Source organism: Coturnix japonica, chromosome 2 (assembly GCF_001577835.2).
Source record: "Coturnix japonica isolate 7356 chromosome 2, Coturnix japonica 2.1, whole genome shotgun sequence".
NCBI lineage: Eukaryota > Metazoa > Chordata > Aves > Galliformes > Phasianidae > Coturnix > Coturnix japonica.
In genome coordinates this window covers 104,043,746-104,066,793 of record NC_029517.1, presented here as the reverse complement: position 1 = coordinate 104,066,793, position 23,048 = coordinate 104,043,746, and the positions used below count along the sequence as shown (strand labels likewise).

General features: G+C 40.4%; 1 protein-coding gene across 5 annotated transcripts in view; it reads left to right on the top strand.

The window, feature by feature from the left end:
* Positions 1–23,048, top strand: part of PDE7A (phosphodiesterase 7A) — a 68,983-nt gene that overhangs the window by 8,978 nt on the left and 36,957 nt on the right. For 2 of the 5 annotated variants that reach the window (XM_032442743.1, XM_032442742.1), the window contains exon 1: positions 19,322–19,396. The exons of the other annotated variants lie outside the window; for them this stretch is intronic. In XM_032442743.1, the coding sequence (XP_032298634.1) occupies positions 19,337–19,396 (60 nt within the window). In that variant the 5' untranslated portion in view covers positions 19,322–19,336. Of the gene's footprint in view, positions 1–19,321; positions 19,397–23,048 lie in introns of those variants that run through there. 5 annotated transcript variants of the gene reach the window in all.

The following is a 23,048-nucleotide window of genomic DNA, read 5'->3' as shown; positions in this document are numbered from 1 at the left end:
TGGAATTGTACTCAGCAATCTTGAGCTCTTTTAAAGAGAAAAAAGGCTTCACCTCCTGTGGGGGGTTGAATGATTGAAGCTATGGTTATCTTGGTGGGTTTTTTTGCTTTTTGGTTTTTTGTTCCTGTAATATTCTGGCATTATTTTTGCCAGTGCCCTCCAGCTTAAGCTGAGGAGTGAAGGAATGTTGTGTGTCTTAATAAGAGGCCCTTGATTGAAGTCTTCCCCTACTGCCTTTTGATACAATAGAATTCAAGTGAAATAATCCATGCACTACAATGCTAATCCATTTTCACGAGCTTTTTAGGAGGGATGATCCCAGAAAATTAGACAAAAAGTTTTTCGTGATTGGTTGAATAAGTAGGGAAGGCTAGTATGGCTAATTAAGTTTAAGACTGTTTTCCTTTCTCTTGGATTCTGGTGTATTAATAACAGTGTAGGAAAGAGGCCATGTTTTAAACAAAGGAAACAACAAAAAACAGACTTTGATATCAATTTGGGAGACAGGAGGTCAGCTTTTTTCTCTTATAGTGAATGGGGCAGAGGGTCTGAGTGGGTGGGGGAGAGGGGAGATGGTGAGAAGTTAAAGAACACATCTTATGTGCATTTTCTTTTTTAATGAAGTGATGAAAATCTTAAAGAAAAATGTTGTTTCTGTTGTTCCTCAAGATAAGGTATTAGAAGCTGAGCATGGTATTTATTTATTTAATGCGTTGTATAAAATGGAGGCAAGTTCTTTAAGTCTGTGCTGTTTGACACTCTCCAATGCTGAGCTTAGTGTTTGGTGATGAACATTTATTGGAGCCGTGGGTGGTATTATTTTTTTAAGTGGTATTCCTTTAAACAGAATGTCTCCATTTTCAGATGATAGATGTATTTAATGTCCACAGTCTTAATTTCAGGGCTCTTTTTGTTGTTAATTTAAGCAGTATGGGTCACAGTGTTGCTTCTCACTGCGTATCCTTACTCCTTCTCTTGTGCTGACTCTTGCACTCCTCTGACCCCGCAGAGTCCTGGCTCGCACAGCTAAAGCAGCAAAAGCCCTTCCCTTTTTTCTGCCTCCTTTGCTCTGCTTGGCTTTCTGCGGGGTGTGAGGCAAGGAACGGGAGCTGCAGGCGGAGGCAGCACTGACCCGAGTTGTGTGCACAGCATTGGAGGAATGTCCAGAGCAGCTGACACTGCGTGATTGTTTCAGTTTCTCCCCAAAGGAGTGGGTTGAATAAATGCCCTATTGTTATCCAAATCAACTAATGCACTGTGTTGTGCTGTTTAGTATTTGTGAAAAGGCATCCTGCACCCCGTGGCTCTTATACATTAGTATTTGGATAACTTCCACATCTGTAATTTTGTCGTTAGTAGATGAGGCCGCGTTTCTGTGCATTTTGGGTATTGGATAGACTTGACTTGGTAATGAGAATGCTTTAAGAGGTAGGCTATCATTAACCTTTGAACAAGTGCTTGACAGACCACATTAAGTCTAGTCTAAAGAATGTGTATTTTTTCCCCCTTTTTAACAATAAAACACCCAATTTGGAAATTTGGATGATAGACTTGGCAAAATAATGGAAAAAAAAAAAAAAGTGGGGGGTATTTTTTTTTATATATGAACACTGCGTTTAGAAATAATGTACAAATGAAAGGTTATTTTCTCATGAAACTGAAAGCTTCTTTCCTTTCTGCACCTTGCACTGAAAAGTGGCTGCGGTTGTTACAGCTTATAAATGAAATGTGTCAGAACAGGAGAATCATTCTTTTGTCTTTGGAGAAGTGCTGAGAATACTTAAAAGGTTTGTGAGTGTCTGACTGAATATATGTACATTAAAATGTGATAACTAGATGATGGTGTGGTGGGTGCTGTGTAGATTCAGAAAGATAAAAGGCATCTCTCAGGCTGCCATTTGCAGAGTTGCTGTCTTACATCTGACAGGTCACAGGACAAAACTATATTGTAAAAATACCCATTTCTGGAAGATCTGTTGCTTTCATTTTGTATTTCTGAACAATAAGCTTATACTTATTAGATTTATCTTTTTTTTTTTTTTTTTTAATCATTTACAGTGAGATTTTAGAAGTACTTAGTTGGAATGAGCTATATATAAAGGCAAATTGGTTTTATGCCATTATATGTTAGTGCTTCAGGATGTCAGGTGTCTGTTTGATTTATCCTTTTTTGTTCCCCCCCCCCTCCCCCCCTCCCGGATCTGTAGCTGTTGTGTATCTGTGCATCTCCTTTAGAGTCTGTGGAGGTTGCCCTGAAGTGTGTCTTAGACCAACTACAGTCATACCATAATAGCCATTCCCTGTGTTACTAAGTTGTCAACCTGAACAAATTTGGATTGACTCATTCCATGTGTGCACAGTTGTTCAGCCTTTGGTTTCTGCTGAAGTTAGTAGAGCATGCAGCATGCTGATGATGTTGACTGGCAGAATTATTTCCAATCCCAGACTGCAGTGAGTCCATCCAGTTCGATGGAGGTATATGCGAGTAGGTTGTTAGGGGCCTTTGTGGAACACATCTTGTGCTAGGAGCAGTGCCTTTGGGGATGCCCTGTGCAGGCCTACCATGCACAGCACTAGGGGAATGTTGATGCACAGGGGTATTTAGGAACCGTCGATGCATGGGAAATAAATGCATCATGATAGAAGATGGCAGAGGAAAAAACAGGGAGCTGCAGCAATCGATACATTGAATCCCTTTGAAGTGTTGCTGGCTGCAGGGGATACAGTGTCAGGGTCTTCCATGAAGTTCCCTTTCTAACATTTGTGAGATCAAAGCACTAGGGTAAGCTAAGTGCTGTGCCCAGGCTCGTGCCACCAGCCCTTTCTAGGGTTTGTCCTGCTTGTTAAAAGAAGGCTAGAATAATTGATATGAAGTGCTTGATGGCAGAACATAATATTGTTTTGAAAGCAGTACATTTTTGTTTAATGCACGCATTGATCTCCATCTGTTTCATCTGTTGCGTTTTCTGTGTGCACCGCCTTGTTTGTGGCCTTGCTCTCGTAACATCCCTTACACGATGGCTCAGATACGGTTCCTCAGACCTTTTGTGAGGACCCTGAATTTCCTTTTACTTAGAAGGTGCTAATGAAAGCAGTCATGGTAAATTAAGAAATTGGATGTATGTAATATGGAATATTTATGACATCAATATGCTTAAAGTTTTGAGCAGATCCCTGCTCAGTAAATTCCACTGATTTCATTGCTTTAGGGGAAAAAGGAGGAAAAGCAGCACCTCAGGGGAAGGAGGAGTAAGTTGTGGACTCAAAGGATTTCCCTGGACACTTGTAGTACTTGTGTATGGTGTCCCCCATTAGTCTATGCTTTCCTCTGAGCTTCTTATGAGGAGGTGGTTTTTGCTGTGCCCCTGTTTCTCTGCAGGTGAGTGTGTTGTAGAGCATGTGGCAGTGTGAACACAATGCAAAGAGGTCTCCAGTGAAGGTGGAAGAAAAAACACTGGTTAGCATTAAGACTTCTGCTCGACTGCCTCATAAAAACCATATAATGGCCTACCGTGCTGCAGGGCAGTCAGGCAGGTCTTACTTTTCAGCTTAGGTTCTGCCAGTGCCATTTTAGGCCTCTTGGGGCCTCTTCTTTGGCTTTGAACTAACTGCCTCACACCCATCTGATCACAAGTGCTGTCTCACAGCTGTATTTTAGGTGCTCCCAATCTAGGGCCCAGATGCTGCTTTGCCTCAGCCCCAGCAGGTCCTGGAGGGGTGCTATTTGCATGCAAACTGGGGCTATAGGGGCTGCATGTAAGTGGGCTGGGCACATGTTTACCAGCAGGTTCAAAAGCCCTGTCTTGCAGGCTGACCTGAGGTGGGCTCAGTTTACATTGCAACATGTAAAGAATTTGTGCTCTGGTAGTAAAAAGATCTTTTTAAGCAAGGCTGTTAAGTTGCTTAGTAACTGAGGAAGGGAGTTAGTGGTCAGAGATGAACTAATAAAGTTGAAATAGAGTTGAAACTGGTGCTCTCCAGAGATGGGGCTGTATGAGACAAAAGAAGTGTGCTTTAGTCTTGTCCCTTGACTGTTTATGTAGGTACAAAGTGCAAACTCCTACTGCTTTCCGATGCCAAACTGGTTCATTCTTTCTCTCTTTCACATGCATTTCTTGTTTAAGTGTAAGCATGCATGCTTTAAAAAGATATACGATGGGTGGATGAACAGGGCTCGGAATTCTTGTCTTGGAATCAGCACAGATCAAATTATAGCAGAGCTATGCCTTTCTGAAGACGAGGAATGGGTTTTAAGTGTGCTAAGGGCCACTCTTGAGGCCATGGGGCACAAGTAAGTTCTAATTAGCCCATGGTGGAATGTGTCATTGAGGTTTTTGAAACTTTGTGTTCTATAAGGTAGATATTCCAGCTTGTTTCTCAAGACGTCTTACCGTGTTGAAATCCGCATGACACCACCTGGAGGGTTCTACTTTAAATTGCTTTGGCTTTGTGATGTGTATCTCTGAAGCCAGCTGACAACTGAAAGTGTTAGAACATCTGCAGGAACCACATTACATAAACGTGTTGGCAACAATGTCAATTCTTCCCACACATTCAGATAAAACTGGTACGGCTGTTCTATCTTCTTAATCAGCTTTGTCCAGCCATCAAGGTGATTTGTCTCTGGAAATGATGTCAGTTAGGTAAGAATGTGTGTGTACCTCACGTATTGGCAGGGAAACTGCAGTTGTAAGAAGCTGAGAAGGAAGAGTGTGGAAGCTGAAGATGTTGGTGCTGCTGTTCCCTTTTGGAAGATGGAACCTACAGAATGTCGTCAGCATCGTGGTTCTTTGTGCTAACTGGTTGCAGGGTATGAAGATTTAAGTGCGAAATTCAACGCTGTTCTTGTCTGAACTTCTAGGCTTTTTTTTTTTTTTTTTCCTTTCTGCAAGTAAATGATGATATGGGTAACACAAACTGCTTCAGTGTTGCCTAGGATATTGCCAGGGCTGTGCATTGAAAGCTTACAGAGCAACGTTCCAGAAGTTTTATCTGTACTGACAAACGTGACCAACTCCACTTGCAACCTGAATATATTTTTGTGTCAGTTGCTAAGTTCACGTGATTAAGTTCTTTCCTTAAAAGTCAATTGTTATATAAGCATGCTGAATTTATTATGATTTTGCTGATACTATTGATTTAGATAATTTGATTAACAACACTTTGTGCGTCACTGCATATAAAAATTATTTTTGTATCCTCTTGCTTTCATTCAAGTACAATAGGTGAAGCATTGCAGTTACAGCTCCTGGAATTCATGTGCTTTTTTGTTCCCTGGCTTTCATTCATGTAAATGGAGGGCATTAAAGTTAAGACGAATGCTTTCTCATTATTTTTATTAAGCTCCTCTGTTTTCAGCTTTCATTTTAAGAGTACGTGTTTTCAGTAACTCTTAAGGCAAAAGGCCAAGTTATTAGTATCTCTGTAACAATTAACTTTGTCTGGTGTTCTCCTATTGATGGGGAAAAAGGGAAGTGAAACTTTTAGTGTCTTTAAAATGTCAGGAAAATGGAGGGTGAGTATTAGATGTTCAACTTCTGTATGCTTTACAAAGTAAGTTTTTATCTTAGCCATTAAATTGTAGCATTTTGGCACAGGTTACTGCTATTCCTGAAAGCAGTCCCTTGATAGGGCTTTCTAAGACTCTTTAAGTATTTGCTTTTTCAGTGACAGCAGGGGAAGGAAAGGTCTTTGCTGTTAATGTCTTAGGTTGGTTATATGTCTGCTGTACAGGACTGCATTTCTTTCTACAACAAACTTATTGTGTGGATTAATGATTGTGGCTCCATCGACTGCAATCACAGTCACTGCCATCACAGTACAGAACCCAATATACAGCCTTAGTCCACAGTCATCACATAGATCCACTCTTTGGTGTTCTTATACCTTACAGAGACCTTCATTGTGCTAAACGAATTAAGTTGCAGGGTGCTGATATTCTGGAGATAACAATTCTACAGAATTGATATGCCTTTTAGATGTATTAAAGTTCTTGGCTGTTTGGAACGTTTGAGTTCTGTGTACTGTTTCACATCATATGCTGTTTCTAGTTAATCACTTCGTTTCTGATCTGATGATGCTTTTAGTGCTGAATCCTTCTTGGTAGCTCGCCTGTCAATCTTGACCACGGGCACAACAAGCTTGTTTTTCTTACTAGAAGACCAGATTCCAACCCTCCTCTATGCCAGTTTTTTCATCAAGATCAGAGACAGTAAGGGATTATTAGTAGGACTGCTGTCATTTCAAGTGATACTGTTGGTATGATGTTGATTTGATCTGATGGGATTTGACAACACCTGCAGTTTAAAAAAAGAAGTCTCTTACCTACTGATGATGCATGGACACACTGAGGAAATGAGTCACCTAGTATATATTTTCCTTGGTTTTCATTGGAGAAAGTGGATAGGAATCTGAGGAGCCTTCTGCACGTGTGTAGCAGGCTTTGACACGCACAGATTTAGTGCATATGTGTAGGCTGTTCCCATATTCATAAGCTCCCTTAGTTTGTAACAGACTTTATCATAGAAAATGAGCTCAGTGCCCAGAACGTGCTGATTTTCTGTGATACCAAGTTGCTCTCTGAAGGATTTCCAGATCTCTGGCAGCCCAGATTGATGAATGTATGGAAATTGGATAGGTTAATTTTAAGAACTTTGTCCAAACTGGTGAAGTTAGCAGATGTGCTATTGCATATACGTGCCAAAATGGAAACAGGATGGGGAAAAGTAGTCTGCCTGCTGCTTGTTGAGGGAAGCAAGAACATGCCTGCTTTCTCCTTTGGTTCCCTGTTAGTGTGAGCTGTGGAGCCTGGCCTCTTCCTGATTAATCAGGTGTGGTGATGGGTGTCAGGGGCTTAGCTCCTCCCTGCAGTTAGATAACTGTGGCGGCTGGCAATTAGCAAACAGCCAGTGGATGCTGCCTGCTTTTAGAGCTCACGGGCTGTGTAAACTTACAGATTCATGGATTCACTCCTTTGCTTTCAGGTCCTGCAGATAATTTACTTTTCTGACTCGAGGAAGCTTGCTCATTTCATTTGAGGACAAACTCTTATGTCTTGCTCCAAGCCTGAGGCGAGTTTCCCCAGCCTCCCCTTTTCACATGCTTGGGTAATAAACTATCTTACTGTCAGATTTTCTGGGAGCTTTGGAGACCTTGATTAAAAAAAGGTTTCTCCGCAGCATGAAAGCTTAAAGACAAGAGAAGCTGAGCAGTGCTGCTGAATGGATCTTTGTGGTGCTTCAGCAATGCTCGTGTGTGTTTCTCAGGAATCTGTAGGTTGGTTGTACATCTAGTGCAAGAGGAAGGTGGGATCGCAACCTGTGAAAGGTGAAACTGAGCAATCGTAGCAAGTTGTAAATTGGAGGAAAAAAGGTACAGTTCCTTGAGAATTGTCTCATGGAGTCCCCTAATATCTTCTTGTCTAAATTAAGAACAAATGAAAGTAAGTAGTTCTGATACTTGTGGAATAGCAGAGTATCCTGAGTTGGAAGGGACCCACAAAGATCATCGAGTGCAACTCTTGGCTCCAAGTCATTTCTAGTGTTGTTTGAAGTGCAGTGGCGGTGGATTCAGTCCAGCTGTCCATTGGGTTCCTTACATTCCTTCCTTTTATTTACTTTAAATGCTGTCAGCTCTACAAATCACTGCTCTTCTTCCAATTCTAAAGAATTTCAGTGTTGCAAAAGAACAAACTATAGACGTTGGATGGAGAAAGATGTAAGAAGTCCATCAGGTAAATTTGTAAGAGTATATTTGATACAGATGTAGTAAAATGGCTGGGGAAGAAAGTAAAATAAGTATTGTATTGTTGGGTAGAAGAGAAGAGTGATGGAAGACTGAGGGGTTTTGCACCTGGATGGAGGTGACGGGACAGCATGTGGGGGGGCTGGAACCGCAAGAGTCGAGTTTTTTTGTATCATTTCCTCTTCCTCCTCCAAGTTTTGTGTTATACTGAAACCTGCTTTGCAAAAGCCAGGGAATAAGAGAAATATGTAATAACATGGGTTTGTTTGGGTGCACCCCGGCCCTGTATGCACTACCCCACATGCACATTACCATATCACATAGCACAGCAGTCTCAGTTAAGGTATTCGCAAAATACTTAGGATAGTACTCCTGTACCAAGGAATAATCAGATGATTTGAGTTTGTCGAATAAACTGCTCTATACCTGTTAATTTTGAACCAAACAATTATTTTTATTAAACAAGGAAACTTAATTATAGTTACGTTTAGTCTCATTGGAATAATTGCAAAGGTTCTTAGAAGGATCTCAAGTGCTGTGCTGTGCTCTTGTGGCTAACCTGTTCAAAGCTTTGCTTGATGTTACATTTTCAGGGTCAAAGGCATTTCAGATCGAGCCGTGCACCTGAAAACTCACTCTCATCACTAAGGGCAGATTGCTTTACCGTTAGCTCCCTCTCCCCACTTAGCTCCTGTTTCTTTACACCTGGGACTTAGGAGGTATTGGGTGTTCAACTGACCTGCCTTGAGGAAGCAACTTTGGACAAGTTCTAAGCCTCGGAATCTTAAAGATTTTTGTTTATCTTTTGGGTTTATAGATAATAGAAGCAGCAAATCCACTGTAGAAAGTTCAGTTGTCCAGGCAATTATATAAGTATATATTTACTGAGTATAATTTTGAGGACAGCTTATTTACTGATAAGGACAGATATTTTCTGAGGTTAATTTTGAGGACAGATTTTGGTTTTGTTATTAAAACCTGGTGATTGATGCATTTAGTTCATATTTTCGAGCTACTGACATGGCCTTTATGATGAATCTGGTTTGCAACTTTGGTTGATCATGTGGATGAGGGATGTTCTGACCTAATGAAATTTCCATAGTACTTTTTTTCAAAAACACAAAAACCACCCTGTGATCGAATGTTTTACTTCCCTTATTGATGTAATTTTGAAGAGCAGCCATGCATTTAGGAAATATGCATTTGGGTTATTTTTGCAGTCTGCATTAACACCCTTACATTGAGGAATTTGAATTCTAATGGTATTCGCTTGCAGGAGGAGATGTGCTTATAGGAGGGATGTAGTGATTTACAAACTGGAGGAATACAGTCCTAACAGTCTGAAATAAGGTGCCCAGAAGGACTGAGGTTTGGACTGTGACCTTTGTGTTGGGCTGGGGTTTTGAAATGAATTCCTGTGAAATTCTCTGATCATTCTGATGAATGATTTAGAGAAGCCACTGAGAAAATCATAGTTCTGCCTTTATAGTTTGAGCACTTGACGATACGTGAGGCCTGTTGCCATTTCAGACCTTTCACTTTTCTTTTTAAATAAATAATTATGACTTATTTATGGGAGCACCAACCTATGTGCTTATACTGATCTGAGAGCTCTTGGAAAAGCAGCATGTAATTTTACTCTTGGTCTATTTAAAAAGAAACAAAGTGTATGTTGTAAGAGTTAAGCTACATCAGCATTCTCTTTTTTGGGGGGAGGGGACATAAAATTAACAACATCATAACTATGGGTTATAAAGACTTGACCGTGTTGGGTAATAATTTATTGCTATGAAAACTTTTCGGAGCAGGATATTTCCTACAAGATGTTTTCAATTGTCTGGAAGAACATATCTGACATTTCCTTGAAGAACAGAAGCCATTTATTAGAAATGCTCATCTCTCTCAAAGTAGACTAAAAATTCAGTGTTGAAAAATAATTGATTTGTATATATATATATATTTTATATATACGTTTTATATATATACATATTTGCAATTCACAATTTGGGAAGTGAATGAAGGGCTGTGAGCTGGGATTTTCACTGGTGCTTTCCAGTTCTTTGGCTTGGGGTGCAGCAGGACTTGAACCAGGTTGGTGAGTCAGCCACAGTATGCACATGGTACCTTTACTTTCCTGTTCTCCTGCAGCATTGTTTGATGGAATATGATGCAAAAAGGGGGTTAGGTAGGATGAGCGAGTCACCTGATTGCACATTCAAAATGTTTGTTAGAGGCATGATGGAACACTTGTAGCTTTGTTTAGGAAATAGGAAGGAAGATGCTGCGGGTAATTGTGATGGTGGTATACTGGTTTACAGCATGAGAAACAAGGCTCTGTGTATCTGACAGATTAATTTCTCCCTTAAAAATAATAATAAAAAAAAGCCAACAAAAGAGTGAAAAGACCACTCCAGATCTTCGACTAGGGGGTGGGTTGTTTCTTTCTGTTTTTTGTAGGTAAGCCTTTGTGGGTAGGCTCAGAGCTTCTCGTCCTGTTCTCTTCAGGAGCAATGACATACATACTCAAGAACTATTCTAAAGGAAAGAATAGCTTTAGTGTTTCCTATTGTTCTTTTCTTCTGGTATTTAATTCTGTGTGCTCATCTGTATTTCCATGAGCCTTAAAATTTCTTCAGGAGGTGAGAAAGACATGACTCTTAGTATAATTAAAGCCTGTCTTCCATCATCTGCAGAGCAGTAACTGACAGCACATCCTCCTTTCTCTGGGAGAACAGTGCAAATGCTTCTGTACGCCTCTCGATGAGCATCTCTCAGCTCTGACAGTGCTGAGCTGCTGCTTCTCTCTGAGCCTGCAGTCAGACAGCAGTCATGCAAGTTACTCCTCTCCTTTTCCCTCATTTTCCAAATGCTTTTCTTATGTCGCTTATTTGTCTTGGCATTTTGCTTCTTTCCTTAATCCTTCTATAATACTGGAGCAATACGTTCATAAGGAAATAATGATGGTCCGATATACTACATTTTCCTCTCGCTGCCTAAGTCATGTAATATTTATAAAATTAATTACATCTTAGTTTGTGACACACAGCACAGGTTTAATACTGGAGATAATCCCATGGCAAGATGAAATGGCTTCTCACCGAAAATGGGGTTGACTAATGAAACTGAGTCTGAAGGCCAAAACTGGGATCTGGCTATAAACTTACAAGTGATCTATAGACCAGAAATTTTAGGAGCTTTCAAACGTGCTGAATTAATTAACTGTTGGGCAGAGTTCTTGGTTAAAATGACAGATTTTAACACTAGTGTCCGTGCAAGCAAAGAATGTTACAAGTGGACTAAACCCAAGATGTTAAATAGGGAAGTACCTAACCGTTGCTGTAATTAGGTGTCACTTCAAAGCCTATGCTAAGATTTTCCACTACAGCTTTTCAGCGCTTCCACAAGTTCAGCGTGCCCTGTACAGATGCTTAATTTGTATGCTGGGCCCTGTGATAAGCTATTTCTGTCGATGAGATTCCAAAATTATAGGCACTGATGTCAATGCAGATGAGGTTAGCCTAATTTGGTCAGGAGAGGGCTATGCCATGCAAAAATCTTCTTTACATGGGCGCATAAAGGCCTCTGCCAAGACTGACAGGTGTCCAGTGGGTGGCAAGGAGCTTCACAGATAAATATTCTTGTTAGCGCTGCTACAATTCTTGCTTCTTTAGGATACAATTTCTACTGCTTTTATTTCCTTCCACTCCACTATCCCGGCAGGATTAGCTACCTAGGTTGTGCTAAAAGTAATGCCTCCTATTTATTTCCATGGAAACTACAACAGGTACAAAAAGCACAACAATGCTGTTTGATACAACAAATTCTCAGCTACAAAATGTGATTTTTCAAAGTAGTCACCGCCATTAGCTATGCATTTTCACCAGTGATGAACAAGAGCCTGCATGCTGCGCTCGTAAAGGCGACCTGCTGTCACCACTGCTACAATGCATCACCTGCTGCCTCACTGTGCTCACATCCACTGCTTGGTTTCCATCAATATTCAGCAAGAGTTGATATGTATCAGTAAGTGCCATTTTTTTCCTGCATGAAGGAATTCAGTTCCATACCTTTGCTCCATATGCGCTTCAGGTCAGATGCCATTTTATCAGACTGCCCCTCTGCTGCCATCTGTCACTGTTGTACCACCAACATCTGCCTCTGACACTGTGGGCCAACACAGTGAAGTAGGAGGCATTACTTTTGGCACAGCCTTTATAACTGGAACTGAAATTTTAGAAGGTTACTCTTTTAAATCCTACTTTCTGATCTTATATATACTAGATTTTAAAATTCAATTTCTATTTCATTGTCAAAGCCTGACAATGAATGTATCTTTTTACCTTCAAAAATGGGGTATTAAATACAGAGGTGAAATCCCAGGAAAAAGATTATTTAACCTTTGCTAGTTTTTGTGATAGTGAGAGATCTAAATATGATAAAATGGTCACCCAGGTAGAATAAGAATTCTATACAAGTATATTATATTTTCGAGAAGGCTGTGCACAGATATTAGCCTTAGTTCAGCAAGTCCCCAAACCTTTATCCAAGCTTTTCACCTTTTTCCTGTGTCAGCATTACCAGCTGTGAAGTATATCAAAATTTCATTAATATATTTATAGACGCTTTATAGAGCACTTTTCTTTGCGTGTCTGTTTCCATACCTCCTTTAAGTTAATCTGGGATTGCATTCATGTGGCTTCTTTGGGTTAGTTTAGCTTTGAGCTTGTAATTCCGCTGTTACTTTGTCAGCTCTTTCTTTAATGATGTTCATAAACCAAACAAAAGAAATTTCTCCATGTCCAAGAGGGAGCGTTTTATGCTGACCTCTCTGTAAGAAAAGGCTGACATTTTTCAGTGTCTCCAGTGCAGTCTAAGACTGACAGACCTAAGGTAAGGCACTGGGGAGAAGCTCTCCAATATTTCTCTGTAATGGGTGAATGGAGTTTTGGTGGAAAATCTTTGGATGCATGTGTTGTTGGTACCCTTATGCCAACAGAATATTGTTTTAGCGCAGTGACTGCTTTAAGAATGTGTAAATGTGTATAAAACGTGTCAATTGTATGAAAATGCCATTATTGAACTTTATTTACACATTTTTAATGCATCTCCCATGTGAAATCTGTAACCTGTATGCGTCAGAGAAGGAGAATTTGAGAGTAGGTAAGACAGAGAAGTACGGGTAGCTCAATAAAAGGTGGTAAGCTGGCAGTAGTGCAGTGTAGCCCAGAGAGTGAGATGAGGTGTTGCAATGGCAGGTGTTGACCTGGCCTGGGGAAGGTTGGGGGTTTCAGCACTCAGTCTCATTAGAGCTATTCTGAGTTTAACCAGTTCAGCTGCAATGGGTCTGCTTAACCAGTTCAGTTGAAATTGGTCAGCTTAGCCTGGATGGGTGTAGGTTTAATTAGTTCTTGGGAAAACTCATGGAAAACTACAAGCGTTTTGGATATGGTGCATCAGCAAGTTCCGAAATAAGTGTTCAGTGGGAAGAGTCTCCAGAAGAATTTTCTCCGTAAATAATTGTATCACTCCCTATTTTTTCACAAGCTTAAAAAGTTACATTTTTGAAGAGAAAGAAGTTGAATGTAGTCTGCTAATGTACCTTAAACCTTTTTTTTTTTGCATTTCAGATAGCATATGTCACTCCTTAGTCAAGTGATTTGGTTTTTTTTTAATGAAATGCTTGAGCACGGCCAGAGTGATCTCTCTTTGAATCTCTTTAATCTTTATAAACTCTGTGGTGACTATTTCAGTTAATTATTTTTTTCATTTGTAATGCCATTATATTATTAAAATACTGTACTGATGTGTGGATTTGACAGCACACGGTAATAACTAGTTTCAGTGTTTGACCCATGTAGTCATTTTGGTGTTTTAATGGAAATGATCAAAAACAAAGCTAGGCTAGTTTTGTTCTCAAATAAATCATCTGAATATTTTAGTTGCCAGCTCTGCTTAATATATTAATCTGGAAATTTCAGCTTTCCCCCTTTAAACTTCATCTTTTTTGACATCATGATGGTTCAGAAATGTTGCTTTTATTGCTACCTTTTACATGTTTAGCATATTTTTGGGTCTTTAATGAATGTGTACATGCCTAAAGAAATGCTGAATTTTTATTTATTTATTTATTTTTCCCTGTTGGAACCTTATGTACTTATTTTTAACAGAATCTGAAAATTTTATCTAAAATCTTTGAATAATCTCCTGGTTATAATAGATAGAAGCTGGGGAGTCTCAGTAGATGTCACAGAATCACAGAATTGTAGGGGTTGGAAAGGACCTTTAGAGATCATCGAGTCCAACCCCCCTGCCAAAGCAGGCTCCCTACACCACGTCACACAGGAAGGTGTCCAGGTGGGTCTTAAATATCTCCAGAGAAGGAGACTCCACCACCTCCCTGGGCAGCCTGTTCCAGTGCTCCGTCACCCTCACTGTAAAGAAGTTCTTGCGCACATTCGTGCGGAACTTCCTATGCTGTAGTTTCATCCCATTACCCCTAGTCCTGTCCCTACGCACTACTGAAAAGAGTAAATTTCGTGTTAACTCTTTAATACTCAACAGGAAGTGAATTGAAGCATGGATTGGGGCTATTAGAAGCATTTCCTTTAGCAATGCTGGGGAAACTAAGTACAGGGCAGGGAGATGCTATAATAATGTTGAGGGAGCCCACACATGGTTACGGGAGCTTACCCATCAATTGGGATCCACATAGAAACTATCTGGAATAGGAGACTACTCATTGCTTGGGATTAACATACAAGCTATCTGGCTTTCTTGTTCAGTCTATTTCAGAATGAGAGGGAAGCCAGGAAGCAAGTCAAAGAGCAGAGTGCAGCAGCTCTCATTGTGCTCTGCCCCCTTGGCATTCTGCATCCACTTGTGGCACTGCTTGGCTCTGCTCCTTGCATTCATGGGCTCCACAGATGTGCTGTGGGGGCCCTGGCTGCTTCCTCTGTTTCCCTGTTTCACAGCTTAAGCACTGAACTTAAATGGCAGACTTCTATGCTTTGTAACTTCTGTAGATATTTCATGAAGGACTGTAGTGAGATGCAACTACTATGGTTGTGTTTTGTGGTGTTTTTTTTTTTCCTTATGTTCCTTTTCTAGTGTTGTGATATGTTGACATATTTTTGATGTTGTCCTTCTGTGAGATTACAACCTCAGTATCTCGGATTTAGGCTTCTAGTTAAATATAAGACAGGCAGCGCTACAGTCTTTCACCATTCAAAGGACGTGCTTTAGAAACAGAATGTAGCAGTTTCATTACAGTATCTAAAACACTGTTAGCTTTTTTTGTCACGTGTTACTGTTCATCTGCTTTCACTTACATAGCCAGGTTACTTGCAAAATGGGAAGCATGTTAAAATTGAAATAAGAAATAATTCTCAGTTTGCTATAAGCTAACACTCAGTCTGTGTGAAGATGCATTTAATAGTGTAGATCTGTAACTCAGAGCAGCTAAATTTGGCCTTTGGATGCCTTACCTTCTGAGTGCAGTCTGTCTTGAGTGACCGGGTTGCAAGCTGAAGGCACTGACAGCACTTGTTTTTTAATAACTGTTCTGCTTTTTTCTTCACCTACATTATGGACAAAAGCATTCATCTTGTATTCTGAAAACAGCCTAATTTCTTGCTGTGCCATAGACCTTTTGTGAGTCAGCAGATGCTGGTGTCCACAAACAGGTGCGGACAGATGCAAACAGATGTATACCAGCCCTGGTTGAGTACAACTGTTCTAAGGCCGTTCTCTGTCCAAGGTAATAAGCCTGAGTTCTGCAGACAGTTGGAAAATATGTTTCCCCCAAATAGAACATGGAAAATACTTAGGCGTAGACAGTCATCTTATTAACTTCTTAATTAACTTTGCTGTTGTTGTTTCTTCCAAGAGCACTTTGTAGAAGTGGAGTAGAACTTCTTGCCATCATCTCTTCTCTGGGGAGAAGCAGAAACCTAAGTTTGGAGGATTTAAACAAAGCCAAAGCTTCCTTTGTGCAGCCCTCATGAAGCTTGTAGGAAGGAAGTAGGGCTTAGGGAAGCAAAAAAACCAGGGAATTGCCTTAAATGAATCCTGAAAAACGGCACGATTCTTCCCTTGGCTGAGGATTTGATCCAACAGGTGTGGGAATTCACAGTGCAAGTTTTGTGCATGAGGACTGAGAAATGCTCACACAGATGTGGCAGTGCTTGCTGACATTTCTGCAGTAAATGAACTTGATTACTTAAGCCAATATTGGAAATAGTTGCTTTTTTGAGAGAGAGAATACACCTAACGATAATACGCTATAAATAATACTTTGACAAATGTATGTAAGCATACATTTGACTGTATGTTAGCGTGTTATTTTTTTGTGGTGGCTGTCTGCCTTCCCATCTCTCCTCTGACCCCAACCATTCCAAATCAAAGAGAAGAATCTGCTGAAGAATTTATACTCACAAAAGCTTATAAGCAACTCTGAAGTACTTCTTTATGCTACATCATGAAAGTAGAGGTCACTGAGGCTTCAGTCAGACTTCAGGCACGTGCTTCTTTCTGCTGAGAATCTTCAGAAGTATCTTCTGTCGTGAATGCTGCGTTAAAACAACCCTCTCCTTCCACCAAAACAAACAAAAACTCTTTAGTAATAGAGGTTACTTACTCAAAAAGGCAAATACTTCATCTTTGTTTTGGAAAATGAATGCTGGAATGGTTTGGAAAATCAGTTCCAACACTCTTTCCCTTCTTTACTTACACTTAAGTGCTGTTTTTTCTACTTTATTATTATTGTTATTTGAATGTCCCTTAAAATGCTTTTGTAAGTAAATAGCCTCAAAAAATTGGAGCCAGAGTGAGAATACTGCTATAGAATTTATGTTCTTTGGCTAAATATGTTTTTTACAAGAATGAAGGTTGTATGGTACAAACTGGCCCAGTGACGGATGAACCAGTTTAGCTGCTTTAAATTTCCAATAGTATATTCTTTGTATTTCTAGAGATGGAATCATACTACATTGGAGAAACAACCGAAAGATTAATTACAGTTTGTGATATGAAAGAGCTGAAACTAAGAGCTTATTCTAATTTGTATTTCAAAAGAAGCATTTTAGGAATCGCTTGTTTCTAGATGTTGAGAAAGTAAGAATGCATTCACTGCTAAACTGACATGCATGCTTTTTAGGGCCGTTTTTGTTAACCTGTGCAAGTGTGCTATCAAGCCAAAAAGATCAAGAGCTAAAAACAGCCATCAGAAAAATGCAATGTTGAGTAGCCTGCTTAATTTGGCAAAGCTTTGTGTTTCTCTACCAAAATGTATAATACCCTTTTTGGAGATAATGTCCAAAGTGCACACAGGGTGATCCTCATAATACATTAAGGTAGCTGATGAATGAGGAAAATAAAAGTTGTTGGATTCTGTTCATTCACTGACATTGGATCCCTTCTTTCTCTTACTTGCTGAAGGCTGTGGTGGAAGATGTCTGAAACTTAAAAACGTGTTTAAAGAAAATTCAACCTTCTGGGTCAGTAGCTGTTTTTGGCTTTTGGAAGGCCAAGTTCTGGAGTTGTAAGCCTTGCTTTAAGATCAGCTGTCCTCTTGAGTTTGGTTGCCGTAATCTGGGTACTGATGGCTATTTATGTGTGCTAATGGAGGTGCGTTTTGCTACTTATGTGCTGATTAATTGGTAAATGATAAGTATGTTCCTTTGCTGTTATTTACATGTTAATGTTTCTGTGGTTAAGTTCCCTGACCGGTCCAGTAATGGACCAGATGAGACTGCATCCTAGAAATCCAAGTGCAACAAGTCACTCTTCTGTGCTTGTTTAAGAAGATGACATTTAAAGGGCAGAGACCCCACAGAGATTTAATTTCTGGGCCAGCTGTACAAGTATGTGCTTGTGAAATCAGGTCACTCTGGAAAGTAGGAGTGATTTGAGGCAGGCTTCAAAATTCTGCGTTAAAAAAATACATGGAGGTGGAGATATGAGGAACCCTGCTGCATTTAGACAGGAGTATCGTATCAGATCCAGTAATGTATATGAAATAGGATGCATTTATTTCAACTTTGAGTTTCTTGTAGGTGTTGCTGCATTTATTTTATTTTGGTGAAAAGCATTTAAAGAAGCATCTGTAGATGTAGTGGTTACAGAAGTTTGGAAGATAATGAATTATGCTTAATTCATTGAAAAATCATGGAACAAATGAATACTTACAAATATACCATTAAAACTGTGATCCTGTACTTAGTCCTTGGAATAAAAGAGCCTTGCAGATTCCTAGATGCATATATGGAAGATCTTGGCAAATCATGATGGCCTATCAATGGGGGGAACTAGGTGCTGGCTTGTATGCAATATTTGTTATACACTGGAAATTTTGCCTCATAAAGCATTTGAATTTGGGCAGCTTTTAGCCTCCTGTGCAGGGTCTAATTCAGGGAATTTGGCTGGATGTGGCCTTAAGTGCACACACATTTCCTGAGCTTCCTGTAGTATGGGTGTAAAGTTGCCCTTAGCCACTGTGTTCGTATCTGGTCTAGTTGTGTCAGACTGATAATGCAGATACAGCCTAATGCCATTTATTGACTTAGTTTTTTTAGCTAACACCAGATTGGCGATTATTAATCGTCAGCACGTCTTAAATTAGATGAAGTGTTTGGAGACGATAATGCTTGTAAATCTACATCCATGACAGATTATGTTTTGGGTGGGTTAATACCTTTTAGATAAGGTCTGTATGTATTAGGCAGGGTACCAAATGGTGCGTTTTGATTGAACGTTCGTGCCTGTGGTTTTGGTTTGACTGGTATTTGGAGGCAAGCAGAGAGGTAGGAGCAAAAGATGTGCAATCAGTGCTCTTGAAGGAATTGATTTTACTTGCCAACCCAGAAAAATGGCTGAGTGGGAGAGGACGTGAGGGGCAAGTTCATCTATTTGAATGTTAAGCTGAAAAAATGTGTTAGTTCATCGTTGAGGGATGAGCACTGATAGCTGTGAAGGGGTGCTATAAAGGGTAACTTGGGATTGAGTGGACACAAGAGATCAGAGAACTACAACTGGTTTTAATGACTGTGTGTATTAAGTGCATTAATTTATTTATTTTTTTTTCATCACTTTATTTATAGTAACTTGCTACAAAAGGGTCTTTGAAATATGTTTTGAAGTTCAGTTCATTGTAGTTCTCTAAAGGGGGCCTTCAGCTGGGGTGAAATCTGTTGGAAATGGGATCTTCATAAAATAAGCCCAGTGCTTGGTGAACTGCTATTTTGTAATAGGCTGAGCCCGAGTCTAGCTAGCTTTACTGCCTTAAAATACATATAATAAGTGTAATTGTGGTTTTTAATCTCCTTTACTAAATCCTGTGGCTGTTATAAGGCTTTAATGTTGCCCGTGTCCTCTGGTTGTCATGCCTTCTCATCCAGAGCTCTTGGTAGGAGGCGTGGGGCAGCACTTCCATGTTGCTGGGCTGTCAGGTGACAGTGCTCCTGCAGCTGCTGGGCTGCAGCACAGCCTTGCTTCCTCTTGTTCCGCTGCATGCGGTCCTACAGGCTCAGAAACATTCAGCCGGTGGCACCACGAGGGTCAGGGAGGGGATTGCACTTGGGATCTTTTGGGCGATCCAATGGGAATTGCATCAGTCTGGTGTTTAACTCTGATCCTTATCAAATGGATTACTTCTAAGGTAGGTGATTTTATTGTTATGGTTTGACTAAATGGTTTTATAAGTAGTAGCCTGAGAGAAAACAACTCATTAAGAACTTCATAAGTTCTTATTTTACTTTTCTTTTTTTTTTTTTTTTAAACTCTAATCTGTTTTGGAAATACATCATTCATGACTTGAAATTACATTTCTTAAGTGTTCAAACATGATTTTATGGCTCTCGACTTCTTCCTTGCTTCAAGCAGGCAGGGTATGTTTGCAGCAATGCCAATTAGGAAACTGCAAAATGATCTGAAATGCCTTCCAAAGGACAGGGTTTGATTTGCTGGTCTTCAGTTTTACAGCACTTTAAAAGAGTTTGTGAAAATAAGGAAAAACAATTTTAAACATAGTGAGAATAATTCAGATTAGTGTTTTGCTTCCTGGACAGGATATCCTTTTTGTGTTGTTGATTTCAGGGCTGGGGGAGTGGAAATACCAGTTTTGTTTGCTTAGGTGAAATACCGGCTACTTCTCTCACTTTGTAGACTTTGAGCTGCAGATGCTTGTGTTAGGAAAAATGTGGGCTAATGTTTGGCCAACTTAGGAGTTCCTACTCTATTGTTCTGAAGAAAATAAGTATCTGCATGATGTATATGATGGTAATAAATGAGGATGGAATGGGTGTCTGAAATTGAGAGCAGACTCTTTACAGCACAGCTCACTACCTAGCCTGAAATTAATTCCAAAAGGAGCAACGCAGTTAAGTTTTATGTCATGAAGGAGGGCTGGAATCAGTGGAGAGAATGGGGGACGTGGAAGGAAATCAGAGTTGCTTTATCTTTATACAGATGGATATTTTTATTAGTACTCAATTTTAATTGTTTTGCACAATCAGCGGGAGAATCTGACAAATGTGAATTTGTTGTCAAACCAAACTTTGTCAAGTCTCTTAGCCTTGAGCTGTTGGTCACTACTAGCAAGGCAGTGACAAGTTTACTAAGGCAAAAGTGGCCAAGCTTAGTTGCAAGCAAGAGACCACAGTACACTGATAAATGTTGTTTTGTATCTTTCTGTTAAAATCTTAAGCTTTTAAACTAATGAAACTTTAGGAAAGTATTATTATTATTCCAGTTGCTGTACTTCTGAGGTGGATGAGAAGAAAATGATGAGAGGAAAGGCAGCTTCAATTACTGTTTGTCTTGGGTTGATATTTATATGAAGTAGCTTTTATATGGCAGAAAATATTGAAGTAGCCACATTCAAATATTTGATATATACACGCATACAGTTAATCGTATTGCTTATTAGCATTGCCTTCCTGAAATTAAATACATTTTCATATCTCTGGTCTGATAAACTTTCAACATGACTGCTTTGAACTTCAATGAACAATTTACAGAATCGTAGTTGGACTGTCTTGCAGTGGCTTGTCTTTGGTTAATGACAACTCCTTAGCTGGTTTTAAGGAGCATTTTCCTGTGCTTTACTGAGTGAAACTCTGGTGGTATCTTGTGGAACGCTCAGGAATTTTTAATTACCAAAATCATTATAGGAATTGCATTAAATGACAGTCTTGCTTTTGAAATCCAATAACAGTAAAAAAAAATCCGGTCTAATTAGTTTGTCGTTTTAGGTGCTTCTAGTTGAAAAACCATCTTAGAGTGTTAAATTGTTTCCAAGGGTGTACATAGGCACAGCATGATCAGCAAATTGCAGTTACCATAATACAGTAACTTCTCTGAACTTGTTCTCAATTTCTTTTGCTGAGAACAGTCTCTCTTATTGTTGGGCAAATATCTTTGGCAGAAAAGCCAAGTAGGTAAAAAATATCTGACTGGCTGTGTTGCTGTCCTCTAGCTTTTTTTTCCAGAGTCTGAATAAACAACTGAATTGCAAAATGAAAGTTGTGCACCCCATCACAAAGTATAGATGGTTTCATTTGGGTAGGAGATACTGATATTTGAAGACCTACAGCTCTTTCAATTTCTTCTTGCCATTATGGAATGAGACCAGCAATTGCTTCAGTTGGCAACCTGAAGTCTGGATAGTGAGCAGTCACCAACATTAAGTGCCTGACATTAATTACTGTGCTTTGCTCTGAACCGGGTGAGGGAATTGCTGTGATAAAGCTGATCTGTCCATGGAAACTTCTGTGTTTGGCTTGAATGAAGCAATCACAGAATCACAGGGGTTAGAAGGGACCTCAAGAGATCATTGAGTCCAACCCCCATGCTGAAGCAGGTTCCCTACAATAGGTTGCACACACAGGTGTCCAGCCGGTTCTTGAATATCTCCATAGGAAGAGATTCTGCAACCTCTCTGGGCAATCTGTTCCAGTGTTCCATCACCCTTACCATAAGAAAGTTTTTCTGCATGTTAGTATGGAACATTCTGTGTTCAGGTTTTAGGCCATTGCTCCTTGTTTTATTGCTATGCACCCCTGAGAAGAGCCTGGCCTTCTCCCTTTGCCTCCCACATCTGTTTAGATATTTCACAGAATCACCAAGGTTGGAGAAGACCTACAAGATCATCCAGTCCACCCATCCACCAATCACCAATAGTTCTCACTTAAACCATGTTCCTCAACACAATGTCCAAACGTTCCTTGAACACCCCCAGGGTTGGTGACTCCACCACCTCTCTGGGCAGTCCATTCCACTGCCTGATCACTCTCTCAGAGAAGTAGTATTTCATAACGTCCAGCCTGAACCTCCCCTGGCACAGCTTGAAGCCATTCCCTCTAGTCCTATCATTAATGACATGAGAGAAGAGGCCAACCTCCAGCTCACTACAACCTCCCTTCAGGTAGTTGTAGAGAGCAATAAGGTCTCCCTTGAGGCTTCTCTTCTCCAGGCTGAACAGTCCCAGCTCCTTCAGCTGCTCCTCATATGACCTGTGCTCCAGACCCCTCACCAGCTTTGTTGCCCTTTGAACACGCTCCAGGGCCGCAATGTCTTTATTGTAGTGAGAGACCCAAAACTGGATGCAATACTTGAGGTGTGGTCTCACCAGATCTGAGTACAGGGGGACAGTCACCTCTGGTGACACTGTTTCTGATGCAAGCCAAGATTCCATTGGCTTTCTTGGCCTCCTGGGCACCACTACTGGCTCACGTTCAGCTGAGCATCAATCAATACCCCACGCTGCATTTCCTCTCTGCAGTCTTCCAGCCACTCTGCCCCAAGCCTGTAATGCTGCTGGGGGTTGCTGTCACCAAAGAGCCAGATCTGGCATTTAGTCCTGTTGAACCTCACCCCATTGGCTTCAGCCCAGCTCTCCAGCCTGTCCAGATCCCTCTGTAGGGCCTCACTATCCCCAGGCAGATCCACACTTCCAACCAACTTGGAGTCATCTGTAAACTTATTGAACGTACACTCAATGACCTCATCCAAGTCATCAGTAAAGATACTGAAGAGGACAGGCCCCAGCACCAACCCCTGGGGAACACCGCTCGCTCGTGACCGGTCGCCAGTTGGATTTAGCTCCATTCACCACCAATCTCTGAGTCTGGCCCTCCATCCAGTTCCTTACCCAATCAAGGGTATACCTGTGTAAGCCACAGGCTGACAACTTTTGCAGGAGAATACTGTGGGAGACAGTGCCAAAAGCTTTGCTGAAGTCTACATAGACTACATCAACAGCCTTTCCCTCGTCTGCCAGACAGGTCACTAGATCATGGGAAATTAAGCTG